The sequence below is a fragment of the Ceratotherium simum genome, chromosome 20, assembly GCF_057802395.1.
Source record: "Ceratotherium simum simum isolate JZ-2026a chromosome 20, ASM5780239v1, whole genome shotgun sequence".
Taxonomy (NCBI): domain Eukaryota; kingdom Metazoa; phylum Chordata; class Mammalia; order Perissodactyla; family Rhinocerotidae; genus Ceratotherium; species Ceratotherium simum.
The window spans coordinates 7566562-7578732 of NC_141919.1; the positions used below are offsets into that span (position 1 = coordinate 7566562).

General features: G+C 35.5%; 1 protein-coding gene across 3 annotated transcripts in view; it reads left to right on the forward strand.

Annotated features, from left to right (window-relative positions):
- Positions 1-8857, forward strand: part of KIF27 (kinesin family member 27) — a 92915-nt gene extending 84058 nt beyond the window's left edge. For 2 of the 3 annotated variants that reach the window (XM_087444390.1, XM_087444391.1), the window contains exons 17-18: positions 918-1082; positions 7151-8857. In XM_087444390.1, the coding sequence (XP_087300516.1) occupies positions 918-1082; positions 7151-7635 (650 nt within the window). In that variant the 3' untranslated portion in view covers positions 7636-8857. The remainder of the gene's footprint in view (positions 1-917; positions 1083-7150) is intronic. The other variant, XM_087444392.1, reaches the window with a different exon arrangement.
- The last annotated feature ends 3314 nt before the right edge of the window (positions 8858-12171 follow it).

Consider the following 12171-nt stretch of genomic DNA (forward strand, 5'->3'; position numbering starts at 1 on the left):
GCACCACTTCTCCGTCCAACCCGAGGCCGAGTCCCACGTATAGCAACTAGAAGGAGGCGAACCTATGACATACAACATACAACTGGTGCTTTGGGGGGGAAAAAATGAATAAATAAAATCTTAAAAAAAAATAAAAATAAAAATAAACAAGATGATGAGTTAATTTAAAATATACAAATATTCTTAGGTCAAAGTTTACAAAACAGCTAATTATAACAAGATTACAAACCAGTAGGACCATTTTATTAATTTACCAATAGGAAAGAGTAGGTCTGAAACTATGTATTTTCTGAAGGCCAGTAAACTAGGGTTTACTGATTCTAGAACCTCACCTAATGAGGACAGTTTTAGACATTCATAAATATTAATTAGAAGCTTTAAGTTATATTGTAGCATAAACTAGAACTTTATGCTATTTCCCCTCTTCTTTTTTTGTGATGTTTTCCTTTGTAATTTAATCTTTCTAGCCTGTTTTGAGGAGTTTTTGGTTTTCGTGGAGGTTTTTTAGCTGTATATTTCTTGGGCCTATAAACCTTAGGCTTATGACTTTCCATATATCCACAGTTCCTGATATAAACTTTAAATAAGATAAGAGTTCCCAGCTCTGTGAGCTTTTTATAGAAAACACCTTTCTGCTGTTCTAAGGATAAATCTAGTTAGTAGCTACTCAGAAAGTGCTTATGAATCATGAAAATGTGTTTGGTACAGGGTAGGGTACACAAGGTGACTAAGGGCTCCATCGTACTTTGAAAAATTTTAAAGGCAGAAGAATCCAAATTGTAACTGAAAACAACTCCATTCAGATAACAGGTGTGTGTAACATACTCTTGACCCTTTAAACTTAGTCTGGGGGCTACGTTTGAACATTATTTTCATTTATATTAAGCTAATTTTAAAGGTAAATTTCTGTTTTATAGAGCAAGATGGGGAAGGCATTACGGAAACTTTAAAAACATATGAAGATAAAATACAGCAGCTAGAAAAAGATCTTTATTTTTATAAGAAAACCAGCAGAGACCTTAAGAAGAAACTTAAGGAACTGGTAGGGGAAGCAGCTCGGCGGCAACTGGTACCATCAGAACGTAAGACATTTAGTGTTACTTGTCATGCTAACACAGCCTGGTTTGTAGTGTAGCCTTTCCCAATTGATTGGGTTATTTAGGATTAGATATTTAACTTCTATTTGTCTCTGTAAACAAAAATAGTTGTCTATTCTGTGTGTGAGACAGAAAGAACACAGGAGAAGTGAATGAACAAACAAATGTATGTGTGTGAAGGAAATGATCATTTCTTGGGTTGCCTGCAATGTACCAGGGACCCTCGTATTCCACTAACTCATTAAATCCTTAAAATAACCCTGTAATCTAAGATAGCTGTTGTTTTCCTATTTTATAGTAAATTAAGCTTTCTGATTATCACAAAAAAATGTAAAATAAATAGAGAATAAGAAAAGTAAAGATAAAATAGTATTGTATATATTTCTAAGATCAATCAGGTCTTTTCATATCATGACCTATGGAAACTCAAAATATAATAAAACGCATTGTTGAGACAAAGATATTTTCTTACATAATTATATGTAGATATGTATAAGTAGCACCTCCCTTAATGAAATGATAAAACATGACAAAGCAGTTTGCAAAAGTAAAAAAGTGCCGTGAAGGTAATATATTAATTATTATATATTATTATAATGAAATTATTATAACTAAATATAATATAAATTATTATAATTTAATTATTAATATATTAAAATATATCCTCTTTAAGCCCACCAAATAGAGAAGAATCAATATTTCTAAAATAACATATTCTACATTTTCTAAAATAATTAGCCTTCCTTTAGAGAAAGTATTCTAATAATTTCAGTGCAGCTCTTGAAAAATTAACTTTACAGCCTTTTAGGAACACACCTATTTTGTACCTGTAAAGAAAACTGCTTAAAGATGGGTACAACAAGATGTAAAGAGTACACCTGAAACAATATGTGATTTGTCAATTATATCTCAATAAAAAAAGATAATTATAAAAAGAGAAACCATAAAAAAAGATATAAAGAGACCATTGAAAAATTACATGTATGCACAATCAAAAGATATATTCTGAATATATAATATAAGCAGAATTAACATAGTTTTAAATTTTAAAACTTAGTAATATTTTAGAAAAGTAGTTCTAATGCTACCTTATATCTATGGTATTTATCATGTACAGACATTTTCACAAGTAGTTCCATTTAACCCTCAAACTCAGAGTAGGCCAGTGTCTACTAACCCCATTTTTATTTTATTTTTATATTCAGGTTATAATAGTTTACAACATTGTGAAATTTCAGTTGTACATTATCATTTGTCAGTCACCATATAATTGTGCCCCTTCACCCCTTATCCCCACCCCTCAACTCCCTTCCCCTCTGGTAACCACTAATCTCTTCTCTTTGTCCATGTGTACAACCCATTTTTAGATGAGGGAATTGAAGCTTAGAGAGGTCAAGTGATTCTTGAACAGAACAATAATTAGAAATGATCTAAGGTCCCTTGTCTTCTGACTCCTGGTCCTGTGTGCTAAGATAAAAGTTGTCTTAGGATGCAGATGTGATACAAACATACAAGTCCTGCCAAAGAGACTAAACTTTCTGATTTTTGGTGTAGTAATGCAGAGATACTTACTGATGTAATTAAAACATTTGAAACACTACCTGCAAAAAATTAAAATGTAAACAGGTATTATGTAGGAAACAGAACAATTGGCATCAGACCATTTTAGCTTTTAAAAAAATCCACTTTCAGAAATCGATGATGACATAAAGAAATGGAAGGATATCCTATGCATGTGGATTGGAAGAATAAACATAGTTAAAATGTCTATATTACCTAAAGCAATCTACAGATTCATTGCAATCCCAATCAGAATCCCAATGACATTCTTCACGGAAATAGAAAAAAGAATACTAAAATTTATATGGGGCAACAAAAGACCCCGAATAGCTAAAGAAATCCTAAGAAAAAAGAACAAAGCAGGAGGCGTCACAATCCCTGACTTCAAAACATACTACAAAGCTATAGTAATCAAAACAGCATGGTACTGGTACAAAAACAGACACACAGATCAATGGAACAGAATTGAAAGCCCAGAGATAAAACCACACATATACGGACAGCTAATTTTCGACAAAGGAGCTAAGAACATACAATGGAGAAAGGAAAGTCTCTTCAGTAAATGGTATTGGGAAAACTGGACAGCCACATGCAAAAGAATGAAAGTGGACCATCTGCTATCGCCATTCACAAAAATTAACTCAAAATGGATCAAAGACTTGAAGGTGAGACCTGAAACTATAAAACTCATAGAAGAAAATATAAGCAACACACTGTTTGACATTGGTCATAAAGGAATCTTTTCGGATGACATGCCTACCCAGACTAGGGAAACTAAAGAAAAAATAAACAAGTGGGACTTTATCAGATTAAAGAGCTTCTATAAGACAAATGAAACCAGAATCAAGATGAATAGACAACCCACCAGCTGGGAGAGAATATTTGCAAAACATACATCTGACAAGGGGTTGATCTCCATAATATATAAAGAACTCACACAACTGAACAACAAAAAAACAACCCGATCAAAAAATGGGCAGAGGAAATGAACAGACACTTCTCCAAAGAAGATATACAGATGGCCAATAGGCACATGAAAAGATGTTCAACATCGTTAATCATCAGGGAAATGCAAATCAAAACAACACTAAGATATCACCTCACGCCCATTAGAATGGCTATAATCACCAAGACAAAAAACAACAAATGTTGGAGAGGATGTGGAGAAACAGGAACCCTCATACATAGCTGGTGGAAATGCAAACTGGTGCAGCCTCTATGGAAAACGGTATGGAGATTCCTCAAAGAATTAAAAATAGAGATGCCCTATGATCCAGCCATCCCACTACTGGGAATCTATCCAACGAACCTGAAATCAACAATCCAAAGAGGCTTATGCACTCCTATGTTCATTGCAGCATTATTCACCATAGTCAAGAAGTAGAAGCAACCTAAGTGTCCCTCGATTGACTACTGGATCAAGAAAATGTGGTATATATATACAATGGAATACTACTCAGCCATAAAAAAAGACAAAATCGTCCCATTTGCAACAACATGGATGGGCCTGGACGGTATTATGTCAAGTGAAGTAAGCCAGAAAGAGAAAGACAAACACTGTATGATCTCACTCATATGTGGAATATAAACCAACACATGGATAGAGAAAACTGTATTGTGGTTACCAGGGGCAATGGGGGGGGGGGGTGGGCACAGGGGGTGAAGGGAGTCATATTTATGGTGATGGGCAAACAAAAATGTATAACCCAAAATTTCACAATGTTAAAAATTATTAAAACATCAATAAAAAAAATCCACTTTCAAATTTGAGATATCTGAAATTATAGATCTAGTGTTTATTTTTTTGTGTGTGAGGAAGATCAGCCCTGAGCTAACATTCATGCTAATCCTCCTCTTTTTGCTGAGGAAGACCAGCTCTGAGCTAACATCTATTGCCAATGTTCCTCCTTTTTTTTTCCCCCCAAAGCCCCAGTAGATAGTTGTATGTCATAGTTTCACATCTCTCTAGTTGCTGTATGTGGGATGCGGCCTCAGCATGGCCTGACCAGTGGTGCGTCAGTGCGCGCCTGGGATCCGAGCCCGAGCCACCCGTAGCGGAGCGCACGCACTTAACCACTAAGCCGTGGGGCCGGCCCTAGATCTAGTGTTTAAATGGCCCATGTTTATACTACTGAGTCTCCTAAACATCTCTTAGAATGACAGTGCGGTATGGTGGTATACAGTTTTAAGAAACCTGGATCCTCATCTTGCTCTTTAATGAAACAAACATAAAACGCTTAAAAAAGTTAAATAATCTTAGAGGTATGTAAAGTGAGGGTAGCACCCATCTGACCAAGTTACCTGGGAAGTCTAGTCTTGATAATAATATTGAAGGTATTACTTTAGCTAATTTGCTATTCTACCTCGAAACATCTTAAATACTTTTATTTTTTGGCTATAAAAAGTAATAAATAGACATTAGAGAAAATTTTGAAAATATAGGAACAAAGCAGGAAAAAAGCACCCATAATCCTACCCACAACTAATAACATTTTAGGATAATTCTTTTCAATATTTTCCCCATGCTTTAAAAAAAATACAGTTGGAATCATAGTGGGGATATAATTTGTACTATATCCTATCTCAAAATGCTGCTCTAATATAATGACATTAAACAAAATTTGTTTGAATTATAAAATACAGAAATTTAAATATATCAAATTCTGAGTTCCTTAAAATGTATTTATGTTTAATAATCAGTATCCTAGTTAAAACATAACTGTTTTGGTATTCAGTTTATTGGTTTTTGATAGTAGTCTTTTCATTGTCTGCCTACCATACTTGTATTTATCTTCTTTGAATATTTTTTAGCATTTTCAAATAGAAAAATTAATCTTTTGACCAAAATATCTTGGTCACTTCTGGATCGTGCTTTTGTTATAGTGCATGTGTTTTCTAACATATTTTGTGAGGATAAAATCAGTTTATATGGACATGCAATCTATACACTTAAGTATTTAAAACTTGATCCTTGTTTCAATTTAAATCACAATAAAACTCTGTGTGAGGATACAAGAGTCAGAAGATCTGGTTGGGATCCTAACTTCTTTTACTAGCAGTGTGACCTTGGGTGAATTAATCTTTCTCTAGTTTGTTCCCTCAATTGTAAAATTCTGAGAAAGGGAAACTTTCTATTGTGAAGAATCCAAGTGGGCTTGGGAGTGAGCCTCTCCAATGAGCCCATCTCTGCTCTTTCACATATGATCTTTAAAAAATAAGATGCCTGGCTCTCTCTCCAGACACTGTGACCTGGGCATCAGGATTTTTAAAAGCTTCCCAGTGACTCTAATGTGTAGCCAAGTTTGAGAGCCACTGTGACCACTATGGTCAACTTTGTGAGGATCTGCTAATTCATGTGAGGATCTCTGTCATTTGCTACTTCAGGATTTTTGTTTGTGAGAAGAATTTTAAAAACTAGAAAATCAATTATGTGTTAAAGCAGGGGTCCCAAACTAACATGCCTGCAGGAGCCAGGGAAGCCAGAGTGAGCAGTGGGGACTGCAGTAGTTGTCTAGCTTGGCAGGAGCAACTCTGCCCCAGGTGCTGTTGCCAGGCAGAAATTGTTAGTTCTTCTCATTTTTCTATAAAAGCTGGAAATCTATATTTTTATATGAAACTTTCCACTTTTTAAATGTTGGGTCGTGTATTATTTTATAGCCTAAGTAAAACATATCTGTGGGCCAGATTTAGCTTGGGAGCAGCCAATGTGTAACTTCTGTTTTTAAACTTGGTATTTGCAGAACTAGAGGTGTACTAAGCACGTATCAACATATGTTAAAGTAAGCATTTTTCACCATATTAGGTCTAGTACCTATATGGACTTCCCTTAACAAGTTTTTTTCTTCAGTATTATATGATTCTATGATTTGAGGACCTCGAGCTTCGATCTCTTCACTCACTCCTATCACTCATTGCAATGGAGTGTCCCCCACTGAGGGGGTGTGCTCTCGTCTCCCTTTTGATGGTGGAAGTTGTGGCATGCACCCCAGAATACATTCAGAGAGCAGAACCCTGCTCTCAAGCTGGGAGTGCCAACCAAGACTAGATTTTCACACACATAATGCCAAGTCCCAGAAGATTCCCTGGACATATGAGGCAAAGCCAGTACTCTCCAGTGCTGGCTTCACTTAGCTAGGATTTGGAATGTGATTCCCCACTGGCAAGCCCAATGGAGGGCAGGCTTGGAAAGGCACCTGAGAGGCCCAAAGCACTTCTGTGTTTCCAGGGAGTACTGAAATCACTAGAAGACTGTTTCTCAACTTTGTTCCATGAATTAAAAGTTCTCAATTATTCACATGCAGGATGCCTGTAAGTGAAATAAGAATAATTCATATTCACACTTCTATTTGTCTAAAAGAAGTCATTTAACAAAAAAAGCTATAAGGCGTAACTTATATTGAGTGATAATAATGTAGTTATGTTAGGATATCATGATTAAAATACCTGTTTCTGAGAAAATCTCTAATTTTTTTTGTTTTTTGGATTATTTTTAGATCATGATGCTGGAGATGGAGTCCTGAACCCAGAAGAAGCAGGTGTGGTTTCAGAAGAATTAAAATGGGCCTCAAGAACTGAAAGTATGAAATTAAGTGGAAGGGAAAGAGAATTAGACAGTTCAGCAAGCAGCTTAAGAACACAACCAAATCCTCAGAAGCTCTGGGAAGATGGACCAGAATTACCTCCAATTTACAGCTCTTTAGCACCCACTAGTGGATATTTGTTAAGCACTGAGGATAAAACAGAAATAGATGAAAATCAGTTTACAAAATCTCATAATCGACCCTCGCCCCAAATTCAGCCAGTGGGAAATGTGGGACAGCTTCATGGTGTCACACCTGTAAAGTTGTGTCGCAAAGAATTACGTCAGATTTCTGCCTTGGAACTATCATTACGACGTTCCGGTCTTGGAGTTGGGGTTGGATCTATGACTGCTGATTCCATCGAAGTAGCTAGGAAACCGAGTGACTTAAAAATTTAGGCATTTAATAATAGAACTTTTAATTTAGTAGATGTGTAAGATTCCTTTTTCTAACCTGTTAAAGTTAAAGCTTAAGCTCACTAGCTCTTCCCTCAGGATAAAGGAAGAAGGGAAGGAAGGAATCCCTAATCCTTTGTACACTATAGATGTATATATCTTCTGTAGTACATTTGAGGAGTTTTAATGAGCATTTACCTAATAACCAGACACACTTTCCAATACTATCAAGTAATGGAACATTTAAATATTTCCACTTATAAATTTGCTTAAAATGTTTTCCAGGTGTATTTGAAGAACAAAACTAAGAGTAGAATAACAAACTAAAATATCCATCAAATGCATATTATTATATAATATAAAAGTATATTATAAAGTATATTATAAAAGTATGTTATAATACAATAATATAATATCTTATGTTTGTATTATTGTTATTCTCAAATACAGGTATGTTTTTGTTATTTTAAAAAGATCCAATTAAATATTGCTTGTATCAGAGAGAGAGGCACCTGCTGCATATGTTTTGGCACAGCTGAAAATTTATGCCAAAATACAGTCTGTGGGCTAAGGCAACTGGCTGGGTTTATGGATTAAAGTTAATTTATGGTCCTCAGAGACCACAGAGGTTGAGTGATTCAGTTTTGACTTTTTAAACATGGTCTTTGCTCTTTTTCTGGAATTGTTTTTAGAATATTATTGGTTTGCTAATATTTGGAATATATGTTTTCATCTCTCTCCTGCCCTGTCTATTCAACATCTCTCTCATTGTGCTAAGATTGGGGGAAATGGATGCAGCTCCATGGAACAGAGACACGATGATAGAATAACACTAAAGCATTCTAACATTTCAAGGGAAAGGTGTCTGCCTGTAAAGCTTGAAGTCTAGCCAGAGGATCTTTAGCTAATAAGCTGATGGGCTTAATCTGAAATTTTTCTCTACAACCTGCTTAGTCAGGACTTGCACACAGGCCAGATGCTGCAGCGGTAAATATGTAAATGAACATTTTTCTTCAAGATTTTTTTCATCTAAATCTTATAAACTTCAATTTGGAATTAAGAACTAAACATTGATTTGCCCCACAAGTACAGTTTGTACTTTTTCCTCATATTTTTCAATCATAGAAAATATCCCATTATAATGACCGGAGGTTTTATTTTGTTACTTATGTTTTGTTACTTTTCCAAACTTTCACTTGTAAAATAAAATTGTTTCTTAAACTGATTAATGTTTGTGTGGGACAGTAGCCAAACCACCCTGACTTATGGATGCCTACTCAACTAGAGTTACCCACTTCCTTGCTGACTCCATTTTTTTCTTATCTGATGTTGCTACTAATTTTTTTCTTTTGTCCTTTTCTCTGTTGCTGTTGACCCTGACCATATTACCTAAGACTCAAACAGTCACCCTGTGCTCAAAGTTTTAAGGTTTTGTTTTGCTAGTTTCTAGCCCGTGGAGAGTAGGGTTCCTTGGTCCCACTGCTAAAAACCAGCTCCTGTAGGAGAAGAGAACCAAACCAAAACAAACTTCTAAATTGGTGAATAGTTTTTGTCTCGCTCTTAAGCATGGTACTAAAATTCACTTAAATTGTGGCTTAAATAAATTTCTATGGACTTGGGAACTGAACCACAATTTATAACATCAGCCCAGTGAGAAACTGCTTCAAACAACAAATTTACAAACTAACTTGGAAATTTTATTTTTAACAGGGACTATTTGAAGTCAGATTCTGGTTTTAAGCTAGTGTCCTCTTTTTGCCTTTGGTTTGTGTGATAGCTATAATATGTATCGTATATAATGTGTATATATATAATGGCAAAAGGCCAGCGCCTTAACAAATCACAGCAATTATATATTTATTAATAAATACATATTTATTAATGAAGGTCCTAATTGTAAATTCCTTATGAGATTAAGTAATAATTTAGAAATAATTCATAAGAGTATATTCTGACACTGGAATCCTAAGAAATTGACACATATTTGTTTTACTTGTGGACACATAAACATATTTTCTAAAAACCAGCTCAGTAACAAAGCAAGAAAATTTATATCAAACTAACAATGATTAGATTTGATAATGCAAATGTGAATTGACTGCTAAATAACAAAGGTACAACTTTTTTCTTCCTTTTGGTTAAACATATATCCTTTGTATGCTCTGATAGATTTCATATACATACACAAACACATAGATGTAAATAATGTCCTGAATAACATGTTCTGGAAGTGAACCTCTTGTCATTCTAGTTTAGTCAGTGTCCTCACAAAGGAAAGAAAAAATAAGGCCCCTCCCCCAAGGCAAGTAAAATTAATTTTTTACATATACTAATAATAAATTTTACTCTTGTTTCACATGCTTTCCTTAGTCTCAACATTTTGTCATTGTTTGCCTTTTTGCCTGTATATAAAATAAGTTTGTGGGTTTCTTTTATTATTTTTTTTTTCCACCTATAACAGAACATTTGAAAGGAAACATATTTGCCTCCATAAAGTACTAGCTCCTTCCCTGTCTCGAGAGTGTTATAGATAACCGAGTTCAAGAATTCTATAAGTTTGGGAACTATCGGTGGCGAGAACATCAATGAAGGTGCTTTTGTGCTTTAATGTTGATTTTCTTTTGCTAATGGTTTGGGTTTTTTTGTCTCTCACTTCATATTTTCAGGAACTCAGGGTCCAAGGAGTCAGCAAAAATACATATGATCTTCAAGAATGTGGACTTGATTGCCACTAGCCATTGGCTTCTTTGTATTAGTCCAGGTCAATAAAGTGATAAATGCTTATTTAAGAACGGGTGTCTTATATAAAAAAAATAATAAAGGTCTTATACTAAGTCTTAGAATGAATTGCTAAGGAGTCAAATCCTTAGCGGGAGCTTGGTTCTAGAGTCGACACAAATTCTCACGCTTTAAATGCAAGTATGACGTGTTTTTTCTTTCAGTTATTTCTTTTTTTTTTTTTTTTAATTCTTTTTTATTTTTTTTTCCCCAAAGCCCCAGTAGATAGTTGTACGTCATAGCTGCACATCCTTCTAGTTGCTGTATGTGGGACGCGGCCTCAGCATGGCCAGAGAAGCGGTGCGTCAGTGCGCGCCCGGGATCTGAACCCGGGCCACCAGCAGCGGAGCGTGCACACCCAACCACTAAGCCACAGGGCCGGCCCCTCAGTTATTTCTTTAGGCACCTACTTGTGACTTTTTAAAACACTGGAGCATCAATATCTGAAAGTTCAATGTCCACAATACGTGTAAGCTTGATGTCCACCCATGTCCACAATTCCTCTCTCAACTTCACTGGAATTTTTAAAAATATTCATTATGTATATTTTACATTTAAAGATATAACAAAGGTATCACACTCCCTGATTTCAAAATATACTACAAAGCTATAGTAACAAAAACAGCATGGTACTGGCACAAAAACAGACACACAGATCAATGGAATAGAATCGAAAGCCCAGAAATAAACCCACACATCTATGGACAGCTAATCTTTGACAAAGGAGCCAAGAACATACAATGGGGAAAAGAAAATCTCTTCAACAAATGGTGTTGGAAAAACTGGATAGCCATATGCAAAAAAATGAAAGTAGACCCTTACCTTACACCATACACAAAAATTAACTCCAAATGGATTAAAGACTTGAATGTAAGACCTGAAACTGTGAAACTTCTCGAAGAAAACATAGGCAGTACGCTCTTTGACATCAGTTTTAGCAACATCTTTTCAAACACCACGTCTGACCGGGCAAGAGAAACAATAGAAAAAATAAACAAATGGGACTACATCAAACTAAAAAGCTTCTGCACAGCAAAGGAAACCATCAACAAAACGAAAAGACAACCTAACAATTGGGAGAAGATATTTGCAAACCATACTTCTGATAAGGGCTTAATCTCCAAAATATATAAAGAACTCATGCATCTCAACAACAAAAAAACTACCAACCCAATTAAAAAATGGGCAAAGGACCTGAACAGACATTTCTCCAAAGAAGATATACAGATGGCCAACAGACACATGAAAAGATGTTCAAAATCATTAACTATCAGGGAAATGCAAATCAAAACTACAATGAGATATCACCTGACGCCCGTCAGAATGGCTATAATTAACAAGACAGGAAACAACATGTGTTGGAGAGGATGTGGAGAGAAGGGAACTCTCATACACTGCTGGTGGGAGTGCAAACTGGTGCAGCCACTATGGAAAACAGTATGGAGATTCCTCAAAAAATCAAGGATAGAACTTCCATATGATCCAGCCATCCCACTGCTGGGTATTTATCCAAAGAACTTGAAAACACCAATTTGTAAAGGTACATGCACCCCTGTGTTTATTGCAGCGTTATTCACAATAGCCAAGACTTGGAAGCAACCTAAGTGCCCATCAAGGGACGAATGGCTAAAGAAGCTGTGGTATATATACACAATGGAATACTACTCAGCCATAAGAAACGATGAAATCCAGCCATTTGTGACATCATGGATGGACATTGAGGGTATAATGCAAAGTGAAATAAGTCAGAGGGAGAAGGTC